At 43.7% G+C, this 12,158-nt stretch overlaps 1 protein-coding gene across 1 annotated transcript in view; it reads right to left on the bottom strand.

The window, feature by feature from the left end:
* The window catches only part of ADAM12 (ADAM metallopeptidase domain 12), a 356,418-nt gene extending 345,490 nt beyond the window's left edge, over positions 1 to 10,928 (bottom strand). Inside the window, exon 1 of the mRNA XM_025880175.2 lies at positions 10,312 to 10,928. Within this exon, the coding sequence (XP_025735960.1) occupies positions 10,312 to 10,399 (88 nt within the window). The 5' untranslated portion in view covers positions 10,400 to 10,928. The remainder of the gene's footprint in view (positions 1 to 10,311) is intronic.
* Positions 10,929 to 12,158: the final 1,230 nt, after the last annotated feature.

The following is a 12,158-nucleotide window of genomic DNA, read 5'->3' as shown; positions in this document are numbered from 1 at the left end:
GACAAATCTGAGGCTGTACACAGTTGAATAGACCCAACAAACTAACCTCAAAATGTATAATGCAAAAACTGACGGAATTACAAGGAGAAATGGAAAACCCATGATTCCACTAAGTTCTTAAAACCTCTCTTAGAAACAGAAATACTGAACAAAAACTATTTATCATAATATGATGTGACATCAGTTAATAAGCTTAATCTAACTGACATATCCAGAACACTATACCCAATACATTATTTTCAAACACATATGTAATTTTTACAAAAACTAACCATGCATGAGCTCATGAAGAAACTTCACATGGAGGAGAGTCAATAGGACACAGATGGCTCTTTTTGACACCGGTGCAATAAAATCAGATATCAATAAGAAACTATCCTTCCTCAAGCATTTGGAAAGTAAACCACACACACGCCAATCAAAACATGTGTCTAAATAACTTAGTAATAAAAAACAGAAACAAAAAAAAAACCCATAATGCAAATTATGGACTATTTTGGATAGGCTGATAACACAAAACTGGAAGCAAAATGTGTGCAACAGTGAAAGCAGAAATCGGGGAGGAACCTTCACCCTTTGTGACTACAGCAGAGGAGGACAACTGAAGGTGGAAGAATGAAGCTTGCAACAGAAGGAAGGAACAGCACGGTATAAGCTCCAAGGAGTTAGGTCAACAACACATGAACAAGTGATCTATCCAAAAACGTTTAGGAAAAGCTTAAAAAAATTAAACAACCATTTATATATGTTAAAAAGAAAACATTTTAGCAAGCTAGCAGTATAGGGAAATGTTCTTAACCCAGCAAGACATATCTAACAAAATTTTACAATAAACATCTTCATGGTGAAAAGCTAGTTATTCTCACTGAAGTTAAGGAAAAAACCCAAGGACACTTGGAATCACCATTTTTGCTTATCATTGTAATAATGGAGGTGCTAGCCAGTGAAAGAAGAAAAATAAAAGAGATAGAATGCACAAGAACTGTAAAGAAAAAACAGAATTTACCATCACTTTCTGGTAGTAATTCTTTTAGAATTTCTATGAAATAAATTTACAAACTATCAGAATAAAAATCAAGCAAAGTCACTGAATTCAAAAGCAAAACACAAAAAAATCAGTAACATTCATTTATACTGAAATGGAAACATCTATGAGAAATTTTCAAAAAAAGATATAATTCCACAAATAAAACAAGAATAGCCATAAGCTGGTATTTATAGAAGCTGAGAAACAGACATGTGTGTTCATTACACCAGTCTGTCTACTTTCGTATGTTTAAAATTTTCCATATTGAAAAGTGAAAACCTAAAAATAAAAAGTGATAACATTCAGAATAACAAATCTACTATTGTACCTCAAAACATATCTTACAGAGATGTGAAAGAACTTTAAAGTTATTTAAAATTTATTGAACATTAAAAAACATGAAAAAAGAAGTGACCGTATTCATGAAGCAAAGCTTTGATGTCATGATGTAGTCAATTTTCCCTCAAATTATTTATTTCTATTTTTTTATTTTTTCCCTCAAATTAATCTCTAAGTCCCCATAGGATATTTTGCAGAACTTATCAAGATTATTCTAAAGTTCATTTGAAATATTAATGTTTCAAGAACAGTCCAGAGAATTTTTTTTAAAAGATTTTATTTATTTATTTGAGAGAGAGAGAGACTGAGAGATAGAAAGCACGAGAGGGAAGAGGGTCAGAGGGAGAAGCAGACTCCCCACTGAGCAGGGAGCCCGATGCGCGACTCGATCCCGGGACTCCAAGATCATGACCTGAGCTGAAGGCAGTCGCTTAACCAACTGAGCCACCCAGGCACCCTCCAGAGAATTTTAAAGGAGAGTAGGGAGAGGAACAGGGGAAATTAATGTTCTCTGAGCACTTAGCACGAGCTGTCCAAAGCACTTTCCATATATTATCTCATTTACTCCTCCCTGCACCCCTGTGGGGGCAGATACTATTATTATCACCATTTCATGGAGGGAGAAACTGGGGGAAAAACCTTGCACAATTTTTGTGAGGTTTAAGGTGACCAATCTTCATGGTTTGCCCAGCACTAAGGGTTTCCAGCAACATGGGATTCTCAGTGCTAAAACTGGGAAATTCCTGACAACATAGGATATTGACCTACTTCCCAAGGTCACGTGTAACTGGGTGGCAGACTGATATGTAAACACTGGCAAGCTGACCTCAGTGTCTGCCCTCCACACCACTATATGCCAACCAATGTAAACACGTAGGGCTGAATACAAATTACAGAAACCTGAACACAGGAGGATGCTGGTGACAGGATAAATAAATGTCCAACAGAACTAGGAACCCAGAGGCATATCTGTCTGTACTTGGTATTTATCAGAAGGGAGAAAGGATTCAATAAATGTTAAGCAGGATGATTGGTTATCCTATCTATATGTAAAAAAAAATAGATACTGACTTCATACAATAAATAAAAAATAAAGTCCAGTTATACTAAAAGTGAGCACCAAAAAGTTAAAATTTAAAAGAAATTAGTATTATATTATTATTATTATTATTATTAGTGGGCTCCATGCTGGGAATTAAACACAGGGCTTGAACTCCCATCCCTGAGATCAAGACCTGAGCTGAAATCAAGAGTCTGGCACTTAACCGACTGAGGCAGCCAGGCACCCCCTAGAAGAAATTATTTTTAATCTCTACTGGAGCTTAGGAAAGAAAAAGATATTTAACCAAACCTAGGAAAATGGGAAAATGAGAAAACTAAACAACTCAAAGAAGAAACAAAGAAAACAATATAGACACATAAAAAGAGACTTAGAGTCTCTAGTAATCAGGAAATTGACAATTAAAATAATGAAATAGTTCATATCCAGCTTGGCAACAGTTAAAAGTCTGAAATTGCCAAGTATTTGCAAAAACACAGGTAACCAGAACTTTCTAACAAGTAGGCATGTCAATTGGTACAACCAATTTAGAAAGCAGTGGAGCAAAACATGGAAATGGAAAATTGGCATACTACGCAATTCATTTGTAATAGATTCCCTAGAACTCATGCCTGTATAAGGAGACAGTACAATTATCCCTGCTCCACTAGTATCAGGAAGTTGGGGAAAACAGATATTTATCAATAGGAATTTATGGCTCATTCAACTAAAAGGAATGAAGAAAGCATATGTATCAACATGAATAAGTCTTTAATTTTTTTAAAGATTTTATTTATTTATTTGACAGAGAGAGACACAGCAAGAGAGGGAACACAAGCAGGGGGAGTGGGAGAGGGAGAAGCAGGCTTCCTGCGGAGTGGGGAGCCCGATGCGGGGCTCGATCCCAGGACCCTGGGATCATGACCTGAGCCGAGCCACCCAGGCGCCCCATGAATAAGTCTTTAAAAATATTGATTTAAAAACAGCAAGTTGCAGAAGCCTGTTGTATACAGTAGGGTACTCTTCACATAATATTTAAATACAAAAAATATTGAATATTGATTAGGGATATGTAGGAGATGAGACTGCCCAATTTTTTAAGCAGTTGTCTAGAAGCTGAGTTCTTAATGTAGCCTTGGGAAGACATAAAAGCTTAAAAGATAAAAAATGTCAATATGATGTTGAATTATTCAGGTTCTCCATCCCATCAGTTGGAGACAAGGTATATTGGGCATAACACACAAGGATGCAGAATGAAAAATGAGCTGGAGGAAGTATGAAGATTGAAATGGCAGCCCGTCAGACAGCATGACATTCAATGCCCACATTTCAATTGGCAAATGAAGTGCATTTGAACTGTATTGCCATTCTGCTTAAAACTAAGCTAAATCATAATCTCATTGCTCTAGATGTTTTAAATTACACCAAAGACAGAGTACACAGACTCAAAATATTCCCCAGGGTTAGGTTAAGACCTAGTTTCCATCATGAGACAGCCTAGAGACTGCCCTACATCTACAACTTAACAGATACTCACCATCTGAAGCTGTGGTTTCCTCCTCTGTAGAGTGAGGGTAACAGCAGGACCTGCTGCAAGACTCTCACATGAGGATGGTATGAGATGGTATGTGCAAAGATCTTAAAACTGTCCCTGGCACCAAAGCACTCAATAAATGCCTTTTTAAGTAACTATGTGCTGGTATAAACACTTCAGGTTTAATAAAATACCAAACAAACACATAAAGAAATAGCTACTCAAAATGCATAGAAACAATTTCTTGAAACATTCTGTCTATACTATATCACATCAACTTCACTTTCTCAATCCCAGGGAGCTGATAATTAAAGAACTGTACATACCACAGAGTTGTTTAATACAGCTCCCAGTGGGGACACAGCCAAAGGGCTATGGGGCTAGCCATTTGGTATACAAGAAACATCTGAAAATGTTTCTCACACCTGTCTTTATAAATCATAGATACCACAGGAACAGTTCAGCTTAAAAAGGCTCTTGGAACACAAAACAAAAAAAAAATTTTTTTGCAATTTTAATGAGTTCATTACGGCATCTTCTACACCAGGAAGAAAGATGTTTAGCATCTTTACGTGATGCAGTTGCATTGCTTTAAAAAATCTTCAGTTTCCACAGCTGCAACATCTATCTAATTAAGTATATATTGACTTTCAGCATTTATAGATTTTAAAAGAAAGTTTTAAAACATTTAAAAATGGATGTAATTTTTGTTTCCACAAGGAAGGAACAGAAAGAGCCAAATGACAATTAGGAGAAAGAAAGCGTATCTATACGTAGGGAGCGGTAACAGAAGCATGGGCTGACTTCTGAATGTACGTGGCAGACGCACAGGTGTTTACCTGCACTCCCTCCTGAAACCCCACAATAAGGAATAATAACAATACTTTTAAAAACAACGCATTGGCTAGAAGATAGCAGGTAAGAGAGAGCACCAGAGCTTTCAAAGATGGAAGAGGGTAGATAAGTGGTTCCTTACTTAGCGGAGAAGAAAGGGCTGGAACCCTGCTGCTTAGAGCGGAGGCAAGCCATTGAGAAGGTGAGATGGATGAGCAGAAGCTGAAAATACTTGGGCACGGGAGGCAGGAGCACCTCTGACAACCAAGACAGGTTGAGCTGAAATATCATCCAAGGAGAAGTTAGGAGCCCTAGAGCCCCTGCAAAGCCACCATGGTGAGGGGACGGCCCCCTCCTCTCTGACAGATGAGGAGATGTCTTTTCTGGAGACACTGAAGCAGAGAAGTTCTGTGCTCCAGGACCTCAGGGATAGCTGAGGGGGGGAGGGGAAGCAAGATGCCAAATTGAAAGCAAAAGGATGCATTAAAAAAAAAAAAAAGTAAAGCACACTTAAGAGTGAGACATCCACTTTAACGCTGTTCCCCTTTGCTCAGCTCACAGACTGTCTAGTCAGCCTTCAATCTCCTCAGCAGGAGGATGCATGGTTCTCCTCTGGGAAAACAGACCAGCCTAAGAAAGAGGATACAGTCAATGATGTATGAAGGTCCCCGCAACAAAGTGGTGCTCTGGAAGCACACAGAACTTTCAATCAGCCTCTTAGTGTCTCATTATTAAAGATAAACAACCAAAATTCAGACATCTGAAGAAATTCAGAGATTATAACAATAGGGGGTGGGAAAGAATCTCAGAGCTAATGATGAGAATGAAGTGAGCAAAAAAAAATGCTCAAAAAATAAAAATTAATATGCTCCAAGAGTTCACCAAAATCTTACATTTTTTACAAAAAAAAAGAAAGAAAGAAAGAAAAGAAAAAAGAAAAGGAGCATTTGTAGAACAAAAAACATCTCCTGGAAATTATCTGGTAGAAATAAATAACTCAATAGCAAGGTTGGAAAATGAAACTAAACTCTCCCAGAAAGTAGAACAAAAATACAGAGATGAAAAATAAATGAGGAAGTTAGAGAATATTTCCAAGAGATTGAGACAAACATCCAGCTAATAGCAGTCTCATAAAAAGCATACAATGGAATATTATGCAGCCAAAAAAACCCTACAAAATCTTGCCATTTGCAATGACGTGGATGGAACTAGAGGGTATTATGCTAAGCAAAATAAGTCAATCAGAGAAAGACAAGTATCATATGACCTCACTGATATGAGGACGTCTTAATCTCAGGAAACAAACTGAGGGTTGCTGGAGTGGTGGGGGGTGGGAGGCATGGGGTGGCTGGGTGATAGACATTGGGGAGGGTATGTGCTATGGTGAGCGCTGTGAATTGTGCAAGACTGTTGAATCACAGACCTGTACCTCTGAAACAAATAATACATTATATGTTAAAAAAAAAAAAAAAGATAGTAGGAAGGGAAAAATGAAGAGGGGGAAATTGGAGGGGGAGACGAACCATGAGAGACTATGGACACTGAGGAACAAACTGAGGGTTCTAGAGGGGAGGGGGGTGGGGGGATGGGTTAGCCTGGTGACGGGTATTAAGGAGGGCACGTATTGAATGGAGCACTGGGTGCTATACGCAAACAATGAATCATGGAACACTATGGCAAAAACTAATGATGTAATGTATGGTGATTAATATAACATAATAAAATTTTTAAAAAAAGCATGACAAAAAACAGCAAGGAAGAAATAATTGAAGAAATAGTACAAGAAAGTGGACTAGAATTTCATAGCACGAATTTTCAAACTGAAAAGAGCCACAGAGTTCCCGGCATAGTAACTGATAAGAACTTAGTTAAACTAAATCATCATGAAATGTAAAAATACTAGGGATAAAAAGATGATAATAGCTTCCAGGGGGAAAAAATAGTCTACATTTAAAAGACTGACAGAGTGCTATCAAGTTCTCAAGACAGTAAAGAAATATCTTATAAAGCACTGAGGAAATAGGACTTCCACCTTGGAATTTTACACCTAAACAAACTAGCAGTCAAGGGTGGAATATATACACATATTTTTATGCAAGGTAGGGCAGGCACATATTCTGACCTTTCTTACTCACAGAACTCTTTTATTTAAAATACCAACGTGCACAGCTAAAAATATGTACTTTTCTATTTCCCCATGCAGTTAGCAGCGGCCCTGTGTCACAAGCTGATTAAGAGAAAATCTGCTACAAAGGTTTCTGGAAGCATTCACATTTTCCTGCTAAAAGACATCTGGCCGGCTCTGTTCTTTATCTTTACCTTTTCTACCCTACTATGGCCTAGAATTCAGACATAATGCTAAAAGGCAGAGCAGCTATTATGAGACCGGGGCAGAAACATAAAGGCAAAAGTGGACATGTAAGGATGCCAGTTACGAACAAAAGTAAAAGCCTGGGTCCCTGAGAGTCTCATGGACCCCACTACACCAGCTACTATGCTGCTTACTTCACAACTGCGTGTCATATAAAGCTAAAGAGAAAGAAAATCTGTAGTCAGGTTTTCTGTTATTTGTTGAATATTCCTAGCAAGTTATCAAGTGGTTTCACCTCCCATGCACCCTTCCTCAGGAAGTTACTAGAAGATGTGCTCCACAAAAATAAGGAATAAGCTAAGAAAGAGAAAGTTATGGTGCTCAAAAGACAGGTGATCCCACAGAGGAAGGATGCAAAACAAATTACAGGTATCTTAGTAATAAGGGCAGCTGTACTATATCCTAAAAAAGTAACCCGTTTATATTGGAACAAAAGAATAAAGGGCTCCAGGAGTGAGAACACTAAATAAAAATAATGGGTAGATTACCTGATGTGTTTGATCACGTTGAAAGGAATTTAATGGTTCTCCCAGGAAGTCTGGGAGGCAGAGATTGGTACACAGGAAATAAAGCAAAAACAGGTTGTCTTTTAGGAAAAGCAATTATTAACTCTAGGAAAAACAAAAAGTTGCAAGAGGTATGAAATGGAATCACAAAACACTGTGTGGCTCGACTGTGAACAATATTCGCAAAGTCTTTATAGTGCAAGCATTGAATTTTGTTTTTTAAAAATTATGGCAACACTATACTGGAAAGTTGGAAAGAAGAGATGCTAGTGTGGCTGGAGTAGAATGAGCAAGGGGGGGAACAGTAAGAAAGGAGATCATAGAGGAAAACAGGGATTAGGTTATCCAGAAGTTTGAATTTTCTTTCCTAAGAGCCATAGAAAGCCACTGGAGAGTTTTAAACAGGAAACCAGCATGATCCAACTCATGATTGAAAATTATGACTTTGGCTGTAGTATTGGGAAGAATACACTGTGCAGGGGCAGGAGGGAGAGCCAGCAGACCAGCTAGGAGGCTACGCTAGCAGCCATACGAGGCTTCTGCGGAAGAGAGAAAAAGAAATAAAAAAGGAGGGCTGCGTTGGGGAAGGCATACTTCGAAATGGTGGGAAGAGGGGAGATGGGAATACATATTGGAGGTTGGTGGCTTTTAGAGACAATGGGATGACTTTCCATGTGTTAGCATGAGACATCTGGAGAGGCAGAGGGTGTTATTGCTGAGCTGGGAAGACTGGAGGAGGAATGGATTTAAGAGTAGAGGGTTTGGGGTCTAGGGTTGTTTTGGACCTGCTGGGTACCAAGTAGGCAACTGTTCTGGGTTATGGGGGTAACACACAGGAAGACAACCCCCAGGACATACTCTGCCTTCAACAAGTAGTAATTCCTCCTTTTCTCTTGCCAGCACAAAGACATGTTTTATTATATGCTTGGATTTTTAAGCAACTGCAATGCTATGATTTGGGGCACTGATTGATTTAAGAACTGATACTGAGAATTCAAAGATAAACAAGCAGTGAATGCCGGGATACCACAACCTATACCCATTCAAAATGTTTAGGTCTAACTGGTTTTCTATCTGAGTCAGATCTACCCCAAGGAAAATCTCTATCAAAGCTGCAGTCATAAAATAATAAAAGTCCCCCACTCTGTGAAATAATTTCCCATTATTAGCTTGATTTAGTCAACATTTTCTTCTAAAACAAAGAATTAATATTCTCCATGCTCAGTGGACTTCTATGTGTATAGAGCATATGCCAAGTTAAGGACCACACTCTGAGATTGTTTGAGTTTTAAAAAGTTCCTTCTCAATAAACATTCAAAAGGACCAATTTGTACAAAAGTCTTTCAAAAACACTTCTGATTACTATTATTTTCATTTGCAGGTCATAGAGCTCTTTAAACAGCGGTATTCTTTCTAGGTTTCCCCATTGTTTTTCATTGCTTTGTGCAATCCTTTTATTTAATCATTAATTCCCCAATTGGTCTTCATTGCTGTGTGGATTTTAACGAGAGCTGGGTTTTAGCCACATTACAGTAGATGTGCTGGGGGTGGAGGGTACCAGTGGCAATTGCAAAATAAAACGTACCATAAAGTGGTAACGGCTCATGATTGAGGCCAGTTGTTGAAAAATAAATGCCTGTTACCGAGAACCATAGAAATTCAGAGTTGGAGGCCAAGCAAGGCAAGCCATTCATTGGTAGGCCGACAGCGCCTCTAGCGGCAGAAAGACCGCGTTGGCGGCTTCCAAGAGAAGCTTCCGAATTTTTAAAAAGGCACCTGCTGGGTGAGTCCTCATTATGCAAAAACAAAGGCTCCACAGGTGCCCAAATTTAAGGGGATACGACTCGAGGAAATCTCGATCCATAAAACAGCTATAATACCTACATTTTAGTTTAACTTCGAAATGAGGTGTCGCTTTACACAGGTTGATTCAAGGATTATTTATAGCCGAGAAACTGACGAAGTAGCAGGAGGCGGAAAAATTCTGCTCAAGTTTGGCCGCTACAGACAACGAGGGAGCGGAATAAAAAAAAAAAAAAAAAAGTGGTAAAGAAAACTAAAGAAGTAGGTGAAGAGTCAACTTTTTAAAAATGGAGACCGCTGTGGAACGCAGCAGGCACACCTGCGGAGAAGGGGATGGCTCACCTGTGTGGTTACTGTGCCTCCCCCCAGTGTATCCTTGGGGGAGGTGGGCTGGAAAGGAAACTTCATGGAGGGCTGACTCAGAACTTGGAAAGTGGGGAGCGGATTCGCTAAGGGAGGGTGTCAGGAAGAAGACCCGGCGCACATCATCCCGAGCGACACGTGTAACTGTCAAGACTCAGACACTTTGGCAAAGGACACCCGATAGGGGAGGGGAGCCGAGACCAGCCGTGGTACCCGGCTACCCGCGGGTGTCTTGCGGGCCCCGAGCCAAATGTTCCCACCTCGCCCACCCCCCCTCCCCCCCGGGGAACTAGCACCTTGGGGAGGAGGGGCTCCCCTAGATGTGCCCCCGCGCGCCGCGCCGCCCCGCCGCTTGGCGTTCCCCCCCTCCACTACCCAGTGCGGCGCGAGGTGCCCCCGGGGGGGACGATCCCCAGCCCGCGGACGGCCGCGGGCGGCGGGCGGGAGAGGAGGGCCGGGGCCCGGCGGGAGAGCCTCCGGGGCTCGGCGACTTACCTCGGGCCGCGGGGGGCGCCAGCAGAGCCCCGGCCAGGGCGAGCAGGAGGGCGCGGGCGGGGGGCGCGGGCGGCGGGCGCGCTGCCATGGTCGCCGGCCTTCGGTGCAGCAGCTCTCGGGGCAGGGCGGCGAGCGCTGCACCATCCCACGCGGGCGCCGAGCGGGGCCCGGGCGGCGCGACCCGAGGGATTTCCTGCCGCAGGGAGTCAGCCCCGAAGCCCTCGCGCAGCGCCCGCGCCGCCGAGGAGCGAGTCTAGGCTTTCATTTTTTTTAAAAAAAAGTTTTCCCCCCGGTGTGTGCGTGTGTGCGCGCGCGCGCGGCTCTGGCACGAGCCAGCCTTGACCGTTGCAGTAAATGAGCAAACTGTCCGAGTTGGCCCGGGGACGAGGAAGATCGTTAGTGAGAGAAGGCAGGCCTGTGAAATGGATCCACGGCCAACAGTCACCGTTCTCATTACCACGGAACAAATTATCGTCTCCCCCGCACCCCCGCCCGCCGGCGGCGTCCCGCGGGTCCTAGAGACCGCTCAGGGGGCGCCGCCAGGGTCCCGCCCAGAACCGGCGCTAGCCCACCGCCGCGGGCGGGGGAGCTGGGGGGGCAGCTCGGTGCCGGGCGCCTCGCGGGCCGCGCGCCCCGGCCGCACAGACGTGGCTCGGTGGCTGCGCGGGCGCCCGGAGCGCACACTTCCCCGCCCCGGGATGATGTGGCCGCGGGGCCCCGGGCGCCCGGCTGCCAAGAGCACACGCGGCTGCACGGTCCAGCTTTCCAGGCTGAGGCTGGAAATGATGACTCGGCTGCTCGCTCCCCGGCTCGCCGGGAACCCGCGCAACGCGGGTAGCAGGTCTGAAAGGCGGTCCGGCGCCCGGGCGGGCGTCCCCGGGCCTGTGCCCTCAGCCCCCACACGGACACCTCGGGCCTGAGAAATAATCGGACTCGCAGGCACGCGACGACGTCTGGGCATTACGTTTTTGGTGTACTGCTTTAGGGTTTACGTTGATACGTTGGCTCCCGTTTCTTTCCCTATGGCATGGGACCCAGAAAAGGGTGTACCTCGTGGTTTCCCCATCTTTCCTGAGCATGAGAAGCATCTGAGTGCGTCTGTGGGAAATACAGATTCCCGGGCGCCCTTTCCCCGCCTGTGGCTGGAGACTCTGCAGGCCACGGAGCCAGGGCAGCGCCGGGTGTCTGGGAAACCCCGGGCGAAGTCAACGGAGGGCCTTGCCTTGAGTTGAGTCCTGGTCCGCCAGAGAGCCTTTCCGCCATCACAGCCACGATGTCGTTTTGATAACAGGACTTGTCGCCCTCTCCCAGACGGTGGGGGATCCACAGAGACGCAGCTAGGCTCCCTGAAGGAGCGAGGTGTATTAAGGATCGTTGCTAGCACCCACCAAAGATAGAATTTGTCCTGTGACTTCTCACCAATTCCTGACACCACCCGCGTTCCAAGGGCCAGTTAGCCAGGGTTTGAGGAAACTCCCCTTACCGTCTTTTGCTATGGAAAGTCGCTTTCCTATCTCCCACCCGCTCCCAGGGTTTTGCCGCGTTCTCAAGAACCGCGTCAACCCTCCCAACAAAGTACAGGCCTTTAAAAACAAAACAAAACAAAACAAACAAACAAGAAAACCCTGAAAGCCAGAGGCACTGGCCAAAGGAAAGGGCCCACCTTCTCTGTGCCAGGGCACCCCAACACTCCATCCGGAAACAAGGCCCAGTTTAAATCCCGCCCTACTTAATCCTTACCCCTCTACCTGGCCTTTCTCTGTTCATTCATTCCCTCAATCAACAATTAGCAACGCTGTGTTAGGGACTTGGGAAACCAAATGAAGGAGAAATGCCTTTTGCCTTCA

Source organism: Callorhinus ursinus, unplaced genomic scaffold, assembly GCF_003265705.2.
Source record: "Callorhinus ursinus isolate GAN/ISIS: 27379988/994484 unplaced genomic scaffold, GSC_fseal_2.0 scaffold58, whole genome shotgun sequence".
Lineage (NCBI taxonomy): Eukaryota > Metazoa > Chordata > Mammalia > Carnivora > Otariidae > Callorhinus > Callorhinus ursinus.
The sequence above is the reverse complement of the archived record's forward strand: the minus strand, read 5'-3'. Positions and strand labels throughout refer to the sequence as shown.